This window comes from Sturnira hondurensis, unplaced genomic scaffold, assembly GCF_014824575.4.
Source record: "Sturnira hondurensis isolate 20B ecotype Veracruz unplaced genomic scaffold, ASM1482457v3 Scaffold0004152, whole genome shotgun sequence".
NCBI classification, from domain to species: domain Eukaryota; kingdom Metazoa; phylum Chordata; class Mammalia; order Chiroptera; family Phyllostomidae; genus Sturnira; species Sturnira hondurensis.
Window position 1 is genome coordinate 3213419 of NW_028076783.1, and position 22521 is coordinate 3235939.

At 41.3% G+C, this 22521-nt stretch overlaps 2 protein-coding genes across 4 annotated transcripts in view; one reads left to right on the forward strand and one right to left on the reverse strand.

Annotated features, from left to right (window-relative positions):
• Positions 1–1255, forward strand: part of GEMIN5 (gem nuclear organelle associated protein 5) — a 37731-nt gene extending 36476 nt beyond the window's left edge. Inside the window, exon 28 of the mRNA XM_037044831.1 lies at positions 188–1255. Within this exon, the coding sequence (XP_036900726.1) occupies positions 188–355 (168 nt within the window). The 3' untranslated portion in view covers positions 356–1255. The remainder of the gene's footprint in view (positions 1–187) is intronic.
• A 2925-nt stretch (positions 1256–4180) lies between these two features.
• Positions 4181–21941, reverse strand: CNOT8 (CCR4-NOT transcription complex subunit 8). 3 transcript variants are annotated; one of them, XM_037044832.1, is made up of 7 exons: positions 21842–21941; positions 14223–14406; positions 12595–12788; positions 9378–9539; positions 8642–8786; positions 7241–7351; positions 4181–5449 (listed from the first exon to the last, which is right to left on the reverse strand). In XM_037044832.1, the coding sequence occupies exons 2-7, from the start codon at positions 14337–14339 to the stop codon at positions 5300–5302; spliced, it is 879 nt and encodes a 292-aa protein (XP_036900727.1). In that variant the 5' UTR covers positions 14340–14406; positions 21842–21941; the 3' UTR covers positions 4181–5299. The 3 variants fall into 3 exon arrangements, with proteins under 3 accessions (XP_036900727.1, XP_036900728.1, XP_036900729.1); XM_037044833.1 differs by having other exon boundaries at positions 21812–21933; XM_037044834.1 differs by lacking the exons at positions 12595–12788; positions 21842–21941 and having other exon boundaries at positions 14223–14306.
• Positions 21942–22521: the final 580 nt, after the last annotated feature.

Sequence of the window (22521 nt, forward strand, 5' to 3'; positions counted from 1 at the left end):
AGGACGTCCCAGCAGCCAGCCCAGTTTGGAGTGCCCTCTCCCCGCAGAGAACAAGACATTGCGCAAGCAATGGTTCACCTGGGCCTGAGAAGTGTCAGGAGATGAGACGTTGAGTTACCAGTGCCTGCTGGGCAGGTGTCTGTGGCTCTTCTGCAAATGCTTGTTTCATTTTCGTGTCATCTTTCAGACCTGGCCCTTCCCGGATGTGCTGGAGTGCTGCCTCGTCCTGCTGCACATCGGGTCCCAGTGGCCCGGCCATGTGACCCAGGAAATGCAGCAACAGGCCCAAGAGCTCCTTCAGAAATACGGCAACACCCAAGTTTACCAAAGACACTGCCAGACCTTCTGCACGTGAACTTTCAAGGACCTTTAAGATAAACTGTGCCAAATTCAAAACGTCGGACACCTTCCCGTTCTGCCAGACGTTCGCTCTGATCCCTAGATGTTTTTGTAATGACCCAAATAATACAAGATGAGAGTCAAGTTTGAATCAACTGTACACTTAAGACACAGTAGAATCTGACGTTGGACTCACTTATGGTTTCCTACTGAAGGACGTTGAAAGCCAGCAGCAGTTATTTGAACTAATACCTGCAAGAGTGATTATTGATCATCTCTAAAGCCTTATGTCGGTTTCACCCAAAGAGGAGAAACTTGTAATCACCCAAAGTGTTATGTTCTTATACACAAGCTACCTTTACAAACGCTCCCCGATCGTAGACATGGCATTCTGGTTCGAGATAGAATTGCTGCAGTTCATATGACTACTGGTATCATCTTTTTAGTTGTGTTTGTTAACTTCGGCTCCCCCTTCTCCTCTACTGCTGCTCCTACTGACTGTGAAATAGACCTTACCCATCATGTTGACTCTCTACCCTGTCTGAACTTGAGGTCAAAAATTTGGTTTTCTTGTTTCAAGTGTCACTTACTACTAAAGTGTTAGAAGAACAAATAACTCAAATGTGTCTTACCCCTTCGGTTTTACTGGTGATCAAAATAGCTCAGGAAGAAATGACTGTTGCAGTCGTTCTAATCTTTTTTGGGATCACAGGACCCTTGGAGATCAGATTGAAGCCACAGATGATCTTTGAAGAAAAATGCACATTGCTTCCTAATTTTGTACGTGCAAGTTTTGGATCATTGGACTCTGACTTTTGGATCATTGTGTAATGGGACCCTACATACTATTTAATTACAAGTCCTTATTTTGGTGGGTTTTTGTTTTGTTTTGTTTTTTGGCTAATCATTCTTTTGAGGCCCGTTCTTCTCTTTGGTTATGTAAGTAGTAGTTATACAAAGTCAGAAACAGACATTCCCATAACATCCCAGTTGCTAGGACTTACCAGTTAGTTTGGTGGGGATGAGAGGGAGCACGCTTTCCCAATGATTGGAACTATTTTCTTTTGGAATTCATTGTGAAGGGTTTTCTGCTTAAGTGTCCAGTTTATTTTTCAGTTTTTTCCTAGGGTTGGGATTATTGTGGGCAGCACTAATGAAATTCACTAACAGGAACTCTCTAGAAAGGAAAAAGTTTAAGAGGCAGTTTAAAGAATGTGACTTACTGGTTGGTGGTTTTAGACCTAGCTTTAGAATTTAAAAATTCTAAACTCAAAAGTGGAAACACTCACTGATCCTCATAGTTCTTTACGCAGTTAAATCCGCTCTAGGAAGAAGATGGTTGTTAGTAGGGGTTGGAGAACCTTCTTGGTTGCAAAGATATACATAGACATGACCAAGCAGACAACTAGCTACCAGTGCTACAGTCTTTGCTAAAATGGACAAATGCTGCCCTTGCAGAGATGGGACAACATTCCCTTTCACTTGAGTAAAGAGCAGTATGTATTATTCAAGTAGAAATTCTAACCTTTGTGGTTTACCAAGACCACCACCTGTCAGTTTTATCCTTGGCTGTTAAAACTGCCTTGGTGAGAACAAGAATTAATACTTGACAACTAAGCAATAAAACTACCCAATAGCATAAAATAACCAATCTCACAATTCTATTTCCTTTCAAACTCCTCTCTTTCCAATACTATATAATGTACTCAAGCTACTCTAATTTAAATAAATGGTTTTTATTTCTATCTCTGTAATTATCAGAACCCCAAAAAGCCAAAGTACTGCGTTCACTCACTTTCTGAGTGGAAAAACAAAACAAAAAACAACTTTCTGCATGGATAAAATATATCATTAAACAACTAAAGAATAAGTTTTGGTCCTTTTCCCCATCCAAAGTAAATTTTCTTTTAAGGATGTTATTTGTTTTCAGAGAGGGGAGAAGGGAGGGAGAGAGGGAGAGAAGCATCGACCAGCTGCCCCAGCCCACAAGCCAGGCATGTGCCCAGACAGGGAACTGAACTAGTGACCCCTCCATTCACAGGCCGGCGTCCAATCCACAGAGCCACACCGGCCAGGTCCATCCAAAGTAATTTTAAAGGCGTCTAATACAAACCACCATCATCTTACTCAGATGACTACGTTCACCTCCCAATACGCTACATCTGTACTTGCCTAATAATTCTCCGTTTTTTAATATACCAATGACTCTTCTAAATTGCACACCAAATCTTGTCAGTACCATCTTGAAAAAAAACAAACAGTAGCTTCCCACTGCTCCTGGGGCAGGCGGGGAAGGTCACCTTGAATGTGGTTTACAAGGTCCTGCTGGATTCCAGCCTTCACCTCTTGGATACCCGTCAAGATATTCTCATCCTTGCTCTAAATTATAGCCACACTGGTCTCCTAATTGCTAAAAACCACCAAGTAAGTTCTCGTCATCTTGGGTTATACCCCCTGACCCACTCTTACTGATCTCTTTGGTCTCAGCTTCAATGGCCTTTCTCCAAAAAAACTGTCCCTGAACCTCAAACTCAAGGACACTAGTGTCCTATATTTCACAGCTCACAAACTGTATTTTTGGTAACTACCGTCTGGTAACACAGGTGGACTGCAACTCCAGTGAGGATACAGGCATGTTTTCTATGTGCTGTTTTATCCCTAGCACCTACTTAAAATGTCTAGTGGCAACTCGTTGAAGGAGTAAATTATGAGATTGAAAGAATACTCATTAACAGCCTGTACTTCGAGGTCTCTAAACCGAGCTCATTCGCACCAGCGCTAGCTGACAACGAGGCTTGTGGTTGGAATTCAACTTTACTGGGTTAGCCGAACTTCAAGAACACTGGGCGGTGTATGCGGAGTAGTGACACCCACAGTTAACATTCTCCCCGTTCATCTTCAGGAGCATCCTTCTCAGCACACAACCACTCACACAGCCCTGCACACACTCATACCTACACAAGGCGAACTTCCTGCCAGTTCCAATGTACTTGTGCCCTTTCTTTGGCACTTCAACAAGCTCTTGTCTCTCCCATGCAATAAAGGACCGGACCCCCACTCGACACTGAATTACTCAACACTTCATCTGAAAGTTTCTCCTGGCAAGTCAGCAAGTCTGCCCTTCATTGTGGCAAAGATGATTCCTATTTTAATTCCCATCTGGAAAGACATCTGTGCAGAACTCAGTCACCCACATACCAAAACACCTTGGCTGAAAGCCACTGATTTACGCTGCTTTTACTGCAAATCTGGCAAATCTCACATCCTGTAAATGAACATGCCACTCAGAATCCTAGATCTCCTGTACCTCACTTCTTACAACCCCACACTTTTTTTGTGACAATAGGGCTAGAAACGAAGTTCTGAGGATATCAGAAGTTCAATTTGTATACAAGAATTCCACTAATTAGCAAGCTAATTCACCGTATATAATGGACTGGCCGTCCCAAATAGTTAAAACTGGTTTCCAATAAGGTCCAACAATGAGCGAGTGTGAAGTGATGATTCCATTTACACAGCTGCTCGTTAAAAGCTTCCCTTTGGGAAATGGAGGCAAGAGTTTGGGGACAGACAAAATGCTTGTTACTGACAGCAAACGTCTATTTCTAAAGCGGGAAATTCACAGCCATGAAAGACCAAACCTTCATGCCAATGGTTAAAAAGAAATCTTTATTATACAAAATTAAAAACATAAATATATTTACAAGCATCTTAAATACCAGCTTATAATACTTGACATTTTTTGAATCATTTCAAATTGGGTTTTCTATAAGCGTTTAAAATGCAAGACATCCACTTCAGTGAGTTACCAGTTTTCACTTCCACCACCATTGCAAATGGGTTTTTTTTGGTTTTTCAAAATTGTCCATACTGTAGTCATTCAAAAGAAAATACAGTGTACTTTTTAAATGACTAGTTTAGGGGGAAAAAATTACAGTCCTGAGCTTTCTACCCCAGCTGTGTGATATTACTCCAAGAGCACACTATAAACCAAGTTCCTTACTGCCCTGTTGGTATGAACCACTAAGACTTTTTAAAGATTCTGATCCCCAGGACTCACGTGAATCCATCTCCCTAACTTCTCATCAGGTTTTCTGGCAGGAAAAGCAGGGAAAACAGAGAGGCGAGGTGGGAGAATACAAATGGCCGTCTGAAATCACAACAGATTTATAATCCAAAAATCGGATCTTAACTGATTTCCTTCAGGATCAAACCCATGATTTTATTATATGAAAACATAAAATGATTTCAAATGATGCACATGTGACAGCAAATCTCAGTGGCACAACAGCACATAAAGACACTTAAGTGGTTAACTTAATACCCACTCATGAATAGAATAGACAGATTCAGTAGAATTTTAAGGAAAGTTTTCATTATCTAGTCTTCAAATTTCAGCACTGAGTGTGTAATTTATTTCCATATAATAGTACATAAAAAGAAAGACTAACAAAGTATGAGGAAAGCAAATGTCCTCAAGAAGTCTCAAAAAAAATGCAATACCTATCCCCCACACTTAGTAAGAATACCATTTTGTTCCACTTTTTCTGGAAACCCTCAGCTCAGCTGAGAATCACAGCAAGAAGTCTTTATCCTCAGAGATTAGCAACAAATTTAAAAGAAAAAGAATGACAACAGGTTAGAGTTATATACATTTTACTAGTTTGGTTCTCACTCATCCTGGATATTTTAAAAGGTGTCAAATGAGCCATGGATGCTGGTGGCAGGAGGCAACTGGAGAAGAGGCCTGGGGATGAGGACTAGGTAAGACTTGTTTACAAGTGCAGAGCAAACTCCCCTCTTCTGAATCTAAAAGACTTCTCCTGTCTTCGGTAAAACCAAATTGTCTTTCTGCTCAATGCAGATGGCAGTTTGCTCCAAAGAAGCGTTTCTCTCGGGGAGGGAGGTCAGAGTTCAGTAAGCACCACTCCGGGCCGGCCCTGCGCAGAGCCTGGGGCCGTCACTGCTGCATGTTGTTGATGATCGCCAGGATGCTCATCTTCTCCTGGGCAGAGTCCGCATCCTCATTCTGCTTCTGGGCCACTCCCGTGCCCAGGCCATAGAGCCGCCCACAGTACTTGGCATCATCGATACTGTCCTCAAAAAATAACTGCAGAACAGGACAGAGAACCCATGGTAAGAATCACGCCAAGAGTCACGCCAAGAATCATGTCAAATCTCAATACTATGACATCAACACCTCCCAGCTCTGAGTCCTGAAAAATGTAGCCAATTAGACACTATTCCACAAAGAAAGGTGCCAAACCTCTTCCCGCTCCTTTCTGAACAGACATCTATTTTTCCATGAGTTCTTTCACTGCCAGGATCCCCGTGCTGCAGCTGCAGCTGTTTAGTATAAATGTTTCATTCTGTCCTTTCACACTGGGGAGGGGGAGCGTAAAGATTTTGTTTTTAGAGAGATGGAAATGGAGAGAAACATCCATGTGGGAGAAACACATTAACTGGTTGCCTCTCACACACCCCCAACCAGGGACCTGGCCCGCAACCCAGGCACGTCCTTGACCAGGAATTTGCTCCACCAGCCAGGGCACGTCCCTTCTCTTTTTAACACACAGTGCAACTTAAGAGGTTAACAGCTTGGGATCTACAGACTGACTCACCATGTGACCCTACAAAAATCACTTCAACTCTCCTTAAGCCACTGTTCCCTATCTAAAACAGAGTACTATATAACAGGCTGTCTGTCATGAGTGAGATCGTGGACTTTAAGCACTTACAACAGGGTGTTATCTCAGCCCTGGAACTACTGGGCAGGATGTCTGATGGGGTGGCAGGTAGCTTGTCCAATGCAGTGTAGTACTACAGGGTGTTCAGCAGCATCCTTGGCCAGTGGCATATCGCCCCCCAAATCCCCCACAGGATGTGACAACCAAAAGCGCCTCCAGACGCTGCCCAAAGTATTGTATTTCAGGGGGCTAACTCAGGAAGAACGATGCCTCCAGCTTTGTTCTTTCTCAAGATTGCTCTATTTGAAGTCTTTTGTGGTTCCATACAAATTTTAGGATTGCTCTATTTCTGTGAAAAACGCCACTGAAATTTTATAGGGATTGCACTGAATCTGTGGGTTGCTTTGGGCAGTATGGACATTTTAACAATATCGATTCTTCTAATCCATGAGCGCGGAACATTTCTCCACTCGTTTGTGGCATCTGTTTGTGGCATCTTCACTTCTTTCATCCATGGCTTATAGTGTTCAATGCGCGGGTCTCTTGTTAAATGTATTCCAAGGTATTTTATTTATTTTGATGCAACTATAAATGGGTTTTCTTCATTTCTCTTTCTCAAAGTTCATTTTTAGTATAAAGAAACAACAGAATTCTGTATATTGATTTTGTATCCTGCAACTGTACTGAATTTATTAGTTCTAATGTTTTTTTGTCAGAGTCTTTAAGGTTTCCATGTATAACATGCCATCTGGAAATAGTGACAGTTTACTTCCTCTTTTTTGATCTGAATGCCTTTTAGTTTCTTTTTCTTGCCTAAATGTTCTGGCTAGAACTTCCAATACCATGTTGAATAAAACTGGTGAAGAGTGACCATCCTTGTCTTGTTCCTGACCTTAGCAGAAAAGCTGTTGAATATGATCTTAGCCGCGGGTAAGTGGGTGATCTGGCAAATGTGTTCACATTACAGAAATCAGAAGAAAAACAAGTAACTGCAACAATCAGAGCTGTGAGGAACACCAAATTAAACTTCTAAATTGGGTATGCTGAGTGGTCTCCATTTCAGAATGCTTCCTTGCTTCCCAAACTACATTTAATATATTGAATACCCTAACAAACCAAAACACAAACAGAAAAACAACTGCTTCCAAGGTGATCACCAACTTCCAACAGAAACTGTAAACCTCAGCAAAGGTCGTCCAGCTCCTAAACCTTACCTCTTTCATTCTGAAGAACGCCATTCCCGTCAGCAGTGAGTCTGAGCCTGCCTGATGCTGCCTTCCAATTCTCTGCAAATCCAACTGATCAGCAACTTCCTGCAGACCTCCCTGGAGACAGACGTAAGGAAAGCAAAGATAATACTACAGACCCAACACTCCTCTACTGGAATCAACTAAGTCCATTCTGGAGTTTCTTTTGGGGATGAGAAGTGGGAACAGGCCATTTACCCATCAGGCCTTTCCCCAGCCCTTCAAATAATACATTGTATTATATTCCACTTTTCACTCCTTTCTTTATTATTAATTTTTTCAGACTTCTACCCCATAAAGTCCCAACTGTTGTAAAAAAAAGGCTTAAGAAACAGTAAATGCCAATCTAATTCAAGACAGCAAACCTCTTATGTCAATAATTTATTACGGTAGTGAGTTCTTACACTGTTTAGGGGAGCAACATTCAACCTTTTTCATCTCATGGCACACATAAATAATTACTAAAATTCTGTGACACACCAAAAAGTATTAATAATAAAATTACCTGCCTTACTGCTCCAAAGTGACTTTAAAAAAAAAAAATCGGGTGCTATCTTTCTATATAAGGATAGCTGGTACTAAGAATAAACCAATCAAACAAAGCCTAACTATGCAATGTGACCAACTTTACTATACGACATGTATTTGTGGTTCAAGATATGGAATTCACACTGCATGGCTACTGTTGTGTTGGCTAATGTATTTTTTTTTTAATTTACTGATTTTAGAGAAAGGGGGAGGGGGAGGGAGAGGGAGGGAGGAAAGAGAAACATTGATTTGTTGTCCCACTTATTTATACATTCATGGGTTGCTTCTTGTATGTGCCCTGACCAGAGACTGAATCTGCAACCTTGCTGTATCAGGACGATGCTCTATTCAAATGAGCTACCCAGCCAGGGCATAAATTTTTTTTTTTTTTTGACAATCTAAGGGGAAAGAAGTCAGTGCCCCTGACTAAATAATCAGGTATTTCACATTCTAAAACTTCTTAAGGCACACTGGTTGAAAAGTTGGTCTAGGGTGGAGAACTCCTCTGATCTGAGAGCCTAGTACGTGACAGACCTCATTCCTGACAAAAGGCACATAGTCCACAAGTTACCAAGTTTCATGTGCTCCGTGGACCTTAGGTGAAGGAGGCTTTGCCTTAAGATGAGAGAAGCAGAGGGGCTCCCTTCATGCCCAAGTAAAAGCCGGTAACCACGCAAATTCCTGTGCCAATCAGCTCTATACACGACCTGTCTAGCACAATGCTGGCACCTAGCAGGCACACAAGAATATATGCTGAACAGATAACAAAGCAAAATGACAAGTTTGCTTTTTTTTGGGCTCTTTGTTGTTATTGTTACTAGCATTAAGAAAATACTGCACCTTAAGATTTTTGCAGCTCTTCATCAGGTACTTCACGTCATAAATAGATGGGAAGAAAAGGTTCAGAATATGAAAAAACTCATGTTCCTCTTCTGGCAAGCGAGAATCCGTAAGTAACTTTACCATGTAGCCGAAATCATAGCCACTGCAAGGAAAGAAAGAGGCACAAAGGTGAAAAAAAGCAGCAGTTATTAGGCCCCAGTGTTCAACTACTTTATTTTGTCATCAATTATGACACTACCTTTCAGTTTTCCAAAGCATTTTGTCCTACTACAATCTGAACTTTCCATTAAAAAACAACAGACTAATACAGAAGATATATAAGAATACCTCAGGGTTTATAAATGTGAGTTTTTATTCAACAAAACTTTAAAAGAACTGAAAAGACTTTTAAGTACTGAAAAGTACTCTCTAAGGAGAGTCTGGCTTTCAAGTACACAGGAAACTCCAGGCCAGCCACTCAAAAGATAAGAAAAAGACAACCAAGTGTTCCACCCTCCATCCTTCCTCTTGGAAAACACCCGCGGACAGCCACATGATGGAGCCCAATACTGTGGGACACAAACCAGTATGAGCTCCAGAGTGTTTTTTGAAAAACAAACACGAGTTAACAGGTACCATTCCAACTTCATAACTGCTAGCGACCAACAGAAGAGAGCCAGTAAGACTTCAAAAATAATATAAGAATTCAATTTCCTGCTCCCAAATCAAAAGACGCACTCTCTCTGGGGCTGACCTGTGAAATGACAGCCATTTGACGTTGTCACAGAGAACTACCCCCGATGTCATAAGCAGCTCTGCAAAGTGCAATGTGTCAATCCCTTCCTCTTCATGCTTCTGAAACTGCAGTCCTGAGTTAGCAAGGAGATCGATGGAATCCTGGGAGTACATGTCCTCTCTAAAAGAGAAGATATTCGCTTCTTAGCAGGTAGAAAATATAACAGAAGCAGTGAGCATTTGTAACTCTGGCATAATAGTTCACTGTAAAGATGTATCACTTAATTTAAACAAGGAATATTTAGAATAACACAAAAGTAGGGAAGTAACTCCTTTTCCACTAGGTTTCACTGTTTTCCTTTCATTTTTCATGTAAACCTGGGTGAGACGACTAGAAAGAAAACCACCACAATTTTAATTTTTTCCAGTAAATTAAGAACAGTCTTCTATTCCACCTCAAATAAACATTATTTTGCCCTGGCTGGTGTAACTCAGTAGAATTCAGGGCTGGCCTGTGAACCAAAGGGTCGCCAGATTGAATCCCAGTCAGGGCGCATGCCTGGTTTGCAGGCCAGGTCCCAGTAGGGGGCGTGTGAGAGGCAACCACACACTGGTGTTTCTCTCCCCCTCTTTCTCCTTTCCTTCCTTTCTCTAAAAATAAATAAATGAAATCTTAAAAAAAAAAACACACACACATTTAAACACATACACAAACTCTGCAATAAAAACATGACATTATTTTGCATATTACATTATCACCAGGCTTTATTACAAATATCAGGCTCTGGCAATGGACTGAAATAACCCAGTTGAAGATCCGGATTATGTCCCAAAATTATTCTTTGAAACTCAAAGAAATCTCTAAAACACATGGACAATAATCAAAAAATTATCCCTGAGCTATCAAATGCCCCTGGTGCCTAGTTAAACATAGCAGTATTAAAGAACTGGAGCCCAGTAAGAAATACTGGGCCCTGGCCAGTACTAACCCTGGCTGGTGTAGCTCAGTGGATTGAGCGTGGGCCTGGGATCAAACAACCACGGTTCGATTCCCAGTAAGGGCACATGCCTGGGTTGCTGGCCAGTTCCCAGCGGGGAACACAAGAGAGGCAACCATACATTGATATTTCTCTCTCCCCTTCCCCTCTAAAGATAAATAAATAAATAAAATCTAAAAAAAAGAAAAAGAAATACACTAATATTACCTCAGACAATCAGCAAAATAACAGTCTCCCCCCAATTTTTCCCTTAAAAAGTATATCATCCTCAAAACCTTAAAAACAGAATTACCATATGATCTCGCAATCTCATTTCTGGGCACACAACCAAAAGAACTGCAGACAGGGTCTCGAAGAGGAACGTGCACATCCATGTACATAGCAGCACTATTTTCGATAGTCAAGAGGTAGAAACAACCCAAAAGTTCATCAACAAGTGAATGCACAAACAAAATGTGGTCTATACACACAATTCGATTTTAGGAATGAAATTCTGCCATGTGCTACGACACGGATGAACCCTGATGACTTTATACTGAAGTAAGTTGGTCATAAAACAACAGATGCTGTAAGATTCCGCCCAAACAGAAAGTAGAATGGTAGTTACCAAGAGCTTGGGGGAGAGGAAAAAGGGATTTGTTATTTAATGGGTATCAAGTTTCAAATTTGCAAGATGAAAAAATTCTGAAGGTCTGTTTCACATCAGTGCGAAGACCAATTTTATTTTTTTACCACAACTTTTAAAAAAATTACATCAAAATTTTCCCACTACCAGACAGGCTTCAGTTGCAACTACCTTTGATTAGCACCCACTCCACACCTTATTTTTACTATGAAAGATACTAACAACCCTCTTTACAGATAACAAATCTGAATTACAAAAGGAAAAATAACTGACCCAAAGTCAACCAGTGAAGAAACAGCAGGCCCTGGCTGGTGTGGCTCAGTGGACTGAGCACCAGCCTGCTAACCAAAGAAAGGGTCGCTGGTGCAATTCCCAGTCAGGCCACATGCCTCGGTTGTGCGCCACGTCAGGTCCCCAGTAGGGGGCGCGCGAGGCAACCACACATTGATGTTTCCCTTTCTCCTTCTCTTCCCCTCTCTAAACACTAAATAAATGAAATCTTTAAAAAAAAAAAGAACTTCAATTCAAACACTAATGTCTTAACTAGAAAACTGACTTGAATTTAAATAGCCTTTTTGAGATATAATTCACATACTAAACAATTCACTCAAAGTTTACAATTGAATAGTTTTTTAGTAAAGCACAGATATGCAACCAGCACCACCACCAGTTATAAATTATTTCATCACCTCAAAAAGAAACACTGTTGCCATTAAGCAATCCCTCCCCATTATCCCCTAACCTTCCCAACCCCTGCTCTAGAAACCACCAACCTATTTTCTGCCTCTGTAGATATGCCTACTACAGACAGTTCAAATAAACAGAATCATAGATGGGGCCTTTTGCATCTGGTTTCTTTTCCTTAGCATGTTTTCGAAGTTCATCCATGTATAGCATATATCAGCACTTCATTCCTTTTTTTGCTCCATAACATTCAATTCTGTGGATATGCTGTTTAATTTATTCACTTGTCAGTTCATACATTTTGGGGTTGCTTCAACTTTTGGGTCCTTATGAATAATGCTGCTGTGAATATCTGCATACAAGTGTTTACACGGACATGTTTTCATTTCTCTCGGACATGAGTGAAACTGCCGGGTCATATGGTAACTCCACATTTAACCTGTTGAGGAACAGCCAAACTGTTTCCCAAAGACGCTGTACCATTTTACATCCCCAGTAACAACGTATGAGTATTCTAATTTCTCCACATCGTCAGCATTTGTTACTGTCTTTTTTATTAGAGCCACATAGCAGGTATGAAGTGGTATCTCAATGCAGTTTTGATTTGAATTTCTCTAATGATATGATTGTCTCTAATGACATCTTTTTATGGGCTTATTGGCCATTTGCATACTTTCTTTGGAGATATGTCTATTCAGATCTTTTACCCATTTTTAATTGGATTATTTGTCTTTTTATTATTAACTTGTAACAGTTCTTTAAGAGGAATTTTATTCTCTCAGATTCTCTATTCCATTCTCTGCTTGACTGCTTTCCGGAACCCTTACCTGGGTTCGGTGGAAACAAAACTTAAAATTAAATTCAGTTAGAAATCAGTCTACACAAATGTAGTTCTAAGAACAATACTCAAAAGTGTCTCAGACACTTACGTAAGGTTGAATTTGAAGTTAAACTGCCAAGTGTTGATTCCAGAAGGATATTCTCCCTTCTCATTTGTGAATGTAAGGCCCAGCTGGATAATTTTTAAAAGATCAACGTTGCACCGTAAAAGCTGATACTGGTAATCTATGGAACTACGAAATTCACCAATTGGTCGTACCACAACACCTGGAAACTCTGTGTCCTAGAAAAGGAAAAGTCTCTCATCATCAGGTTTCACAAAATACAGGATGCTGAATTGGACATTCATAAACAAAATTTTTACCTCAATTTATAAAAGTTAGGTGACAAGTCCCAAGGCTGGGCAGAAAAAATATATCTTAAAATACAAATACTGATCTTGCCCTGGCTGACGTCGCTCAGTGGATTGAGCATCGGCCTACAAGCTGAAAGGTTGCTGGTTTGATTCCCAGTCAAAGCACATGCTTCGGTTGTGGGCCCGGTCCCCAGCTGGGGGCATGTGAGAGGCAACCCATCAATGTTTCTCTCCCTTTCTCCCTCTCTTCCCCTCTCTCTAAAAATAAATTAATAAAATCTTTTTAAAAAATACTGATCCTGTTGACACCTACAGAAGCACTAAAATCATGAACCTCTGTACAACAACTTGCAGATTCCTGCGCAGGACAGGAATAGAATGTATTTATGATACATTTATAACAACAGGTAGACATATAGGCAATTAAAAATACTCTAGCCCTGGCTGGTGTGGTTCAGTTGGTTGGGTGTCATCCTACAAACCCAAAGGTCGCTGGTTTGATTCCCAGTCAGGGCACCTGTCTGGGTTGTGGGTATGGTCCCCAGCTGGGGCATGTGCAAGAGGCAACTGATCAATGTAGCTCTCTCACACTGATGATTCTCTCCCTCTCTTTCTCCTTCCACTCCCCTCTCTAAAATCAATAAAAGAAAAAAATGTTCATATTCTAGGTTGAGAACAATATATGAATAAAAATACAAAAAATAGGGAAATGAAAATGCCATTCATAAAAAAACAACAGCCATATTTAGCTTGAAAGAACAAGATCATAGAGAATACTAAATACCAACCTAAAAATTTAATTCTATAATCTCTACGGCAGAAGTCACAAACTCCAAGCAGCTCATGTAAAGGAATAAAGCAAACTGGGCACAAAAACGGTTCCACGTCATGGGTGCTGGAGCCAACGAGAGCACGAATCTCCTCTAAAAGAGGCAGGCCCTCAACATCACTGTAGTACCCAGCCACAGAGTGTCAGGCAGGAATGTGCCAGATCTTCCCAATTTTTCCAGAAATGGCAAAAATCTGGAATTTAAGTAAGGTCTCTTGATTTTTAAATGCTAACAAATAATTTTTAAAAATTATTTTAAAAACTATACAAATTTACCATATCTAAGGGATAGATGCGCTCCACTGCTGACATACTTCTGCCTTGAAGACTTTCAAACACACAGTAATGTTACAAAAATATCTAGAGGTTACGTCCTTCTCAGATATACTGGCTACTGTCACGCTTCATGAAAGCAATATAACCTTCCATCATGTTTAATTTACCATCACTTTAATCATTTATTTCAAAATCTCACATTAAATATTCCCTAAGTCCATACCAGAAGGTGGGTCAAACAGAGTAAAGCTCTTTACCATCGCAATATAACTGTAACTGAGCACAATTTCTCGGATCTTCCTCATCTCTTCTTCTAGGTTGCTGGCCCAGACTTCACAGATAACCTGGCTATTCTCCACAAGTGCTGCGGGCATCCTGAAGAAGCTTCGGAAGGCACCTTCAGCTGACTATGACAGAGGGCAAGCCAATGGTTGATCTGATCTAGATTCAAAAACACATTCTGTAATCCCGTAAATTTACACATTGTTATAGCAACAAAACAAAGGCACAAACAATATTTTATCATGTCACCAATTTAAACTAAAATATTAAGACTATTACAGTATTTATTCTCCACACACACTCACAGCTCTTTAACTTAAAGAAACTAAAATTATTAAGCAACCTGAAGAAACTTTTGCCCGAGCTTCCCATTAGCAGAGAAGTAAACTCACCCTCCCCCAAGCCAGTTTTCTGCCCTCTCTAGAATACCTAAAGACTAAGAGTCCCCTGTGACCACAAATATGCCCTTATCTGTAACTTTCACAGCTTCACAGAACTTTGCTCAGAGACCAAATCATGGAAACATTTCTAAAGGAATCACTGTAGCCAGTTTAAATTTACCTAGGGTCTCTGATAGCCTGAAAGAATGTGGACCCAAACTCTTACACGTAAGTCTTTACACCTATAACATGGATATGTGTATGGGACGCCCCTCTCCATTCCCCAAATAAGAGAAATTCTTTTTCCCTACAATTCAAAAGTCAAATATAAGTAGAGACAATTGACGAACTTAATATAGTGTCTCCTTAGATTAGTGCAAATAGGGATTTAGGTGGTAAAACACTAATTTCAACCCTAACAGCCACAAGAAATATGTGAATTTGAGTTATTTCTGTCTACTTTTAAGCATACAATATTGTAAAGAAACCAAGCAGCAATTCAACAATCAAGATACAGAAAGAAGATAGCAGGTATAAAAAGCAGAATGACTGCCCTGACTGGGTTGGGAGTCATACCAAGCACATGCCTGGGTTGCAGCCAGGTCCCCAGCAGGGGGCACCCCCCCCACCAGAGGCAGCCAAACACTGACGTTTCTCCCTCCCCCTCTCTAAAAATAAACAAAGTCTTTGAAAAAAAATTTTTTTAAACAGAATAACTGATGGTATATATATTCTGGGAGGAAGCAGGAGGAGATAGTATTCTGCAAGATAAAAATTCAACCTGGTTCAGCCTCAAAGTAATGCTGTTACTTTAGCAAACTCAACATGAGATGCTCAGTCATGAAAACACTAAAAGGAAGTCACCATAAGGGCATTTACTTAAAAGGCAACCCCACCACATGCACCCTAAACACAATGTAAGCATGGGTACCAGTGTACACGCCCAGGGAGATTCCTAGAAACAGTAAAATGAACATTTAAAATGTCCTTCCAAAAGGCAGAGCAAGGAAAATCTTTGCTTTCCACTTTTCAGTAACAATCAAAAAAACAAAATTGGCATTTCCAAGTGTGATCATTTCTCTCAGAAACTTTTTATCTTTTTACTGTTGAGACTAATTTAAGTTTTGCTCCTCTTTTTAAGTTTTCTAGTCAGAATTATGTCCTTGTGGATGTTATTTTGCTTTGAAAATTCTGTTAAATCATTGGTAGAGTCTCTAAGTTTGTAGAGAACAGCAAATACTATTTCAGCATTGTGTGCTTTTTCTTACTAACTAGTAGGACCGTTTGCAGTTTTTAAAGCAGTCTGACCATGAAATAATCTGAAGAGGAGGAAAAGACTATTTCTTCTTCAAAACAGAGACAGGCAGGGAGCTGCATTTATGATACAGATGAAATAGACAAGTCAATACGGTATTTTATAAAACTTCATAAATACTGAGTTACTCCCATTATTAGATAGAAAATTTCCTCCTGTGACTTGCTGTTTGTTTTACTCTTAAAAGTGGTCATGAGCCCTGGCTGGTGTGGCTCAGTGCATTGAACATTGGCCTGAGAACCAAAGGGTCACCAGTTCAATTCCCTGGCAGGGCACATGCCTGGGTTGCAGGCCAGGTGGCCAGTAGGAGGCACGTGACAGGCAACCACACACTGATGTTTCCCTTCCTCTCTTTCTCCTTCCCTTCCCATCTCTAAATATAAATAAATAAATAAAGTATTTTTTAAAAAGTGGCCGTGGACTTATTTAATAATTTCTATTTATCAAAGAGCAACAAACAAGCCATGCATTGTTCAAACTGTCCTGGTGTTAAAAAATGACTGTGATGGTAACGTGGAGACATGCAGAAAGTAAGCCTGAGCTCCCAGTGGCTCTCTTTGGTGTAGTTCTGAGACTCATGATTCTCATGTTGCTTGTCTTTGTTGACTTAAGCCCACCAGGAGGTCAGTATTAAGGCAAAAAAAATTATTTTTGTTAGCAGATGACATGTGGGTGCAGTTCAGTTCTTCTAAATCAAAGGGAGTGTAGTTGAGTGCTAAAAAGACCCTTAGATTGGTTCCCTAATTGGAAGCCCTAATTAAGCTCTGATAAGATCTCTCTGTTGATGCTTTGATGCCATCCCTATTGACCTCTTTGTTCAGAGATCATTCAGCAGCTAAACAGACAAATGTGGGCAATGACTACCATTTTATGTTACAAGTGCCAAAGATACTACCGTTGAGGGCAAAAAGTCACCAGTGTGTTAGATAGGCGGAGTCAGACCAGACCTTGGTCCAGCAAACTATGCACTTGAGTTCTGGCTAAGAAAGAATTCAGAGCCAAGACTCAAATACAAGGAAAAGTTTTTATTTAGAAAGTCACAGGAGTAGAAGTGGGCTGTGGAAGAAGTGGGTTCAGGAAACTAGTTACTGAGGCAAAAGAAGGGCCTTTGGAACTTATGAGAAAGAGGCAGGAAAACACGTTGGGGGAGGGCATGGGGGAAAGGCGTGAGCACGCTTCAGAGAGCAGCTTTGCTGAAAAACTTCTAAGAAACCAATCTGTCAGTGTGTAAGCAACCTCTGAAGATTCCATTTATTTAAGGCACTCTACACTTCGACATATGTTTCTCTGAAATCACTCTGACTTTCTATGATTACTCTGAAATTTAAGTAGACTGTGGTATCTTCCTAACAAATATACGTGGGCATTCCTTAAATTAAGGCAGAGTCCATTTGCTCAATCTGTACACAACTGGCATGGATGAAAAGCTTGCAGATGAATAAAGAACATCAGAAAAAGGGCAGAACTTCAGACTGAGTATGGACTTAACTACCTGACCATAAGTAAGAAAATGTTGGGACTCAGAATTTTTATGTTCTAAATCTAAACGAGCAAAAGGGCCTTAACCCATTCCTGTGCCCATTAATGTTAAATTGGTAGCACTTAGCTTCCTTATTTCCCTAACTGAAACAATGTACTTCTTTTGGGGGGGGGGGGTCATTTAAAACACAACCATAAATTACTTTAGGGGAAGTGAGTATTACTCCTGGAGATGTTTCTATAAAAGTAAAAGCAACAAAAGGGACCCAAGCAAAAAATGCCTTTGGCCTCCAAGCAGCAAAGAACAGCTTAAAAGGGGAACAATTAGGTGTTTACACTAAACCCTCAGAACCAGATTCCCCAGCTAAGACAATCTTACAGTCTGGTCAAAGACAGCATGAACGACCATAATGGATAATCACTACAGTGTATTAAAACTTCTCATCCCTGGCTGGTGTGGCTCAGTGGACTGAGTGCCTGCCTGCGAACCAGAGGGTCACTGGTTCAATTCCCAATTAGGGCACACGCCTGGGTTGCAGGCCAGGTCCTCAGTGAAAGGCACACGACAGGCAACAACACATTAATGTTTCTCTCCCTCTCTTTCCTTCCCTTCCTTCCCCACTGTTTAAAATAAATTTTAAAAATCTTAAAAAAAAAAAAAAAAAAAAACTCAGATAGGCCTTGGCCAGTATGCTTCAGTCAGTTGGAGCGTTGACCCATAACCGAAAGGTTGCAGGTTTGATTCCTGGTCACAGCACACAGCTAGATTTTAGGTTCGATTCCCAGTCCAAGTGCTTATGGAAGACAACAGATTAATACCTCTCCCCCCACCCTTGCTCTCTTTAATAAAAGCAATAAAAAAGTGTCCTTGGGTGAAGATTAAAAAAATTTTTTCACTTCTCAGATAGTTTTAAATCCATGAGTTCATAGTGAACTAAGAAAATAAACTTAATTGGTCACCACTGGAGAATGCCAGAAAATCAACTTAGTATTTTTTTAATCATATCTTGTCTTTCCTATATAAACTACCTTTAAGTAATCAAATAGCTGAGGCTTTTTCTTCAGAACTTGCACAGCTAATAAATGAAAATGAATATGCAATAATAGAATATCACCATTTTGTGATTCCTAATGAATAATCACAATGGCATTTATATGGAATAACCAGAAAAGGCAAATCTATAAAGACAAAAAGCAGACTACAACAGTGGGATGGGATAGGAATGGGGATTAACAAAAAATGGGCAAGAGTCAGCTTATTGAGGTGATAGAAATGTTCCCAAACTCAATGACAATAACTGCAAAACTCATTCATAACAAAAAGGAGATGACCAGGTAGTATGTGCCACTTAAGAGAATACATTCTGAGAAATACAAATGCATCATTAGGCAATTTCGTAGTTGTGCAAATATCACAGAACACACTTAAACAAACTTAAATGGCAGAGCCCACTTCACACCTGGCTACATAGTAGAGTCTACTGTTCCCAGGCTATAAACCTGTGTATGTGTTAAAGTACAAAACACCACAAGAAGTGCAAGAAAAACGGATACAATCAAGACAGTCTGTAAACATCGCGTGCAGGAGGCTGCTGCACAAGGCTGCTGCAGGTATACATGGCATACTATGTTATAGCAAGATTTTTCTTATAAGTTGAAAGAATTCCCTCTAAATAACAATAAAAAGTATAGCATATATACTTTTATGTACTTACATAAGTACATAAACAAGTAGCATAATCAATTATTGTCATTATCAAGTACTATGCACTATACATAAATGTGTATGTTACACTCTACACAACCAGCAGTGCGGGAGGTTTTACACCAGCATGGCCTCAAACACGAGTAATGCGTTTCACTCAATGTAAGGACAGCACTGGCCCTAGGCATTCTCAGCTCCCTCACCACCCATGGGGCCACTGTAACACAAGCACTCCACCGTCAGCCAAGTTTTGCACCCCCACAAAAATGTGATTTGAATCTGGCCAAACCTCCAAATTTAACTGTCAATTTATAGGAAATGTAGAGGACCTAGGAACATGTTAAATGATAGCACAGTGATGCAATTGGCAAACCCCAAAACCAACAGAACCACCCAGCTTCTTCAACAAATTGTGTGAAATCAAATTAAAAGACTCTTTGGAGACGTATAAAGCAATCAAAATGTACAGACTTTACTTGGGTCCTGCTTTAACAAACGGTTAACAGGAGCAAAAAAGCTATTACATTTTTGAGCCCATTAGAAGTCTGAACAGTAACTGCTGGTTTTACTTTTTTTGTTTTGGGTCTTTGTGAGGATTTCCCTCACTCCCCTGTTTTGGGTGTTATTGTATATTGTGGTTTTTTAAAGTCTTTATCATTTAGAGTAATGAGTTGCAAATTATGTGACTGGTATGCAACGAGGGGTTTTGCTTCAAAATAACAGTGGAGAAAACTCACAACTTTGTACAATGCTGTCTTCCTTTACGTTTTACAGGCAAAAAAAAAAAAAAAAAACCTGANACGTTTTACAGGCAAAAAAAAAAAAAAAAAACCCTGAAATGCAGAGACGTTAATTTAAAAAGGTAGCATCATGACTTCCATTTCCAAGATAATTTTTTTAAAAAAAGCTAACTATGGTTATACATATCTGACAAATGGGGAACACAAAAGTAAACTATTGGCAAAAATATGTATGACATTCTTGCACCAAACACTTATCTAGGAAAACTGTTAGGAAATAGGTAATAGCTTGCAAGTCCCTAATGTGGTGCCCCTCAAAAACTGAAGAGGAGTCATAGGATACACATTTACCTTAGCATAAATTACTGAATATGCTAGCCAAAAAGCGAAATAACAATAATAATGCCAGCAATTCTGCCTGCCAACTTGCCATTCAGTGAGCACATGCTCCAGAATAAGCCTGAGATGGGAGTCACAAACACACTGTTCTCCTTGGTTAGTCTTCCTCCTTTCAAGCCTCAGTGCCTGCATCTCAGAGTACCTCACAGCGCAGAATGACTACACCCTTCCAGTATGTGTATTTGTGCAACACAGTCCCTAAAGGTAACCTAAGTGCTTTATCTGGGTTACAAACAAAGAAACAGTAATGAGTTTCAAAACTGCACGAAAAACTGAGCCTGCTGGATCCACTGAGAAACAGATCTGTCATCGCCTAAAGAATTTTTAAGGATGAATTTGATCACATGCAATGTTTGCCTCACAGGCTGACTTTAAAACGACTCCACATGAGCTACTTCGCCCCAAATGAAAGCAAAAGACAAGTACTAATTGATACCTGTTGTTTCCCAGCACTAGACTATGCCAGAAGGAATGGTCCCTCTCTCTCTCTCACACACACACACCCCCCTAGGAATTACTGAGCTCCCTGCCTTGTGCTGATCTCCAGTACAATCTGTTTGGATCGTTCCTGATTACTACTGTAAAACAACTCCAAAACAAAGCTCTTTGCTCACCCAAGAAATCTCTAAAAGGGCACTTAATGATACAGCCACGTGAAACCTTTCTTCGCAAGCAATCCTGAGCAAGCTTGGGGAAAGAATGGTTTTTCGGGTTTTGTTTTAAACCTAAGTGTGCAAGAAAACAGAAAACATCACATCCCCCTTGTAGAGAGCTGAACAAAGGCTTTGCAGCGCATGCACAAGACGGGAAAGGAAGTAGAAGCACATCAGAAGAAATGGCAGCAAATTGGTGGAGGGTCCGCTCTACAAACGACCACGGACCGTAGTCGCCGCCGCTGTCTTCCCGGTACCCCAAAACACAGTGTCGGAAGACACTACCCTAGACTGAACCGCAGTAAATCTGCCACTCAGGCCCAGGCCTGTGTTGGCTCCTCCAGAGCAACAGCTCAAGTTCATAAAGCCACCGAACAGCAGGGGAAAGTTGCGGGGCCACAAGAACTAAGAAGGGGGAAGACTGCGGGGTTCCAAACTCACGTCACCATTCTCTTCGCGTTCTGGATTACCCACTCCCTTCTCACTCATCCCTCCCCAACCGCCCCCCGCCACCTTTTCTGAAAACAATAAAAATTACAGGCCTTGGGGCCAGAAAGACTAAGTTCGAAGCAAAACCTGAGACTAGCTGTGGGACTTTGTATAAATTACTTAACCTCTCTCATGCCTCAGTTTTCCTACCGTATAAAATGGGTTTAATAACAGCAATACACCCCGGAAGACTGCAGTAGAAGTTAAGTGGAATTAGGCATATTTAAGTATTACGTAAAGTCTTGGCACACATCACTAGGATACTATTACCCTGTGATAGTGGTTGCTGTTATTACCACTACTCCATGGGCCTTTCTCGTCTCACACACCCTGACTCTCAACACGCCCCACTCCCCTTCTTCCTCCCACAGGCCCAGAAGGCCTCCCACACTCTCTCGTCTCACGTCCCCTCCGGTTAGCGCGAGCCCGCTTACCCTGACAGGCGGGGCCCGCGAGAGCGGGCGGGCTAGCGGGCGGACTCCGCGGAGCGGGAGCTACGGCCCCTGACCCTGCACTCTCTTCCCTCTGCCCCGGATCTGCTCCTAGGATCGAGCGGGCCACTGAGATGGGCGCCCTCGTACCCAGAGCGGCCTTACGCACCGCTCACCAAACAACACGGCTGCACCACTCTACCCAGCCGATCCTCCCAACTCGCCTGCTCCTTCACGTCACTCCCGACGCGCGCGCGCCTGATCAAGCCTACTCCTCCCCTTCTGCGCGCCCCAGCGATTCCATGCGTGTTCGCCCAACCGGTGAGCTCGCGGGAGCTACCGCGCAGGCGCAAAACTATGAGGGCGCCGGGCAAATGGCGGGGTGGCCTCAAAGAACGCATGCGGAACACGGCCCGCCCTAGGCCTTCGCGAGATTAGTCGCGCTGACTCAATTTAATCTTGACCCCTATTCCTCCATTTTGGTTCTCTCCCGGGCGCCGGGAAGGGGCGTGGTCTAGAATTAGCCCCTCCTGAGTGGGCGTGGCCTGGGTGGGCTACGGGAAGTGGCCGGTCAGACCAAATTCTAAATTACTCCTCCTTCTTCCCCCTGCTTTGAAGGACCTTAAAATCTTTGGTACGAGAGGACTTGCGGGGAGGTTGGTGGGACGTGATGCTGATGCTTC

Bases quoted from the DNA above. Each gene is read 5' to 3' on its own strand.
- CNOT8 (XM_037044832.1), bottom strand. From the start codon at position 14,339: ATGCCCGCAGCACTTGTGGAGAATAGCCAGGTTATCTGTGAAGTCTGG. The intron at 9,540-12,594 runs GTAAGTGTCTGA...CTTCTCTTTTAG, and splicing joins AACTTCAAATTCAACCTTAC to AGAGGACATGTACTCCCAGG. The intron at 7,352-8,641 runs GTGCAGTATTTT...GTCTGTCTCCAG, and splicing joins AGAGCTGCAAAAATCTTAAG to GGAGGTCTGCAGGAAGTTGC.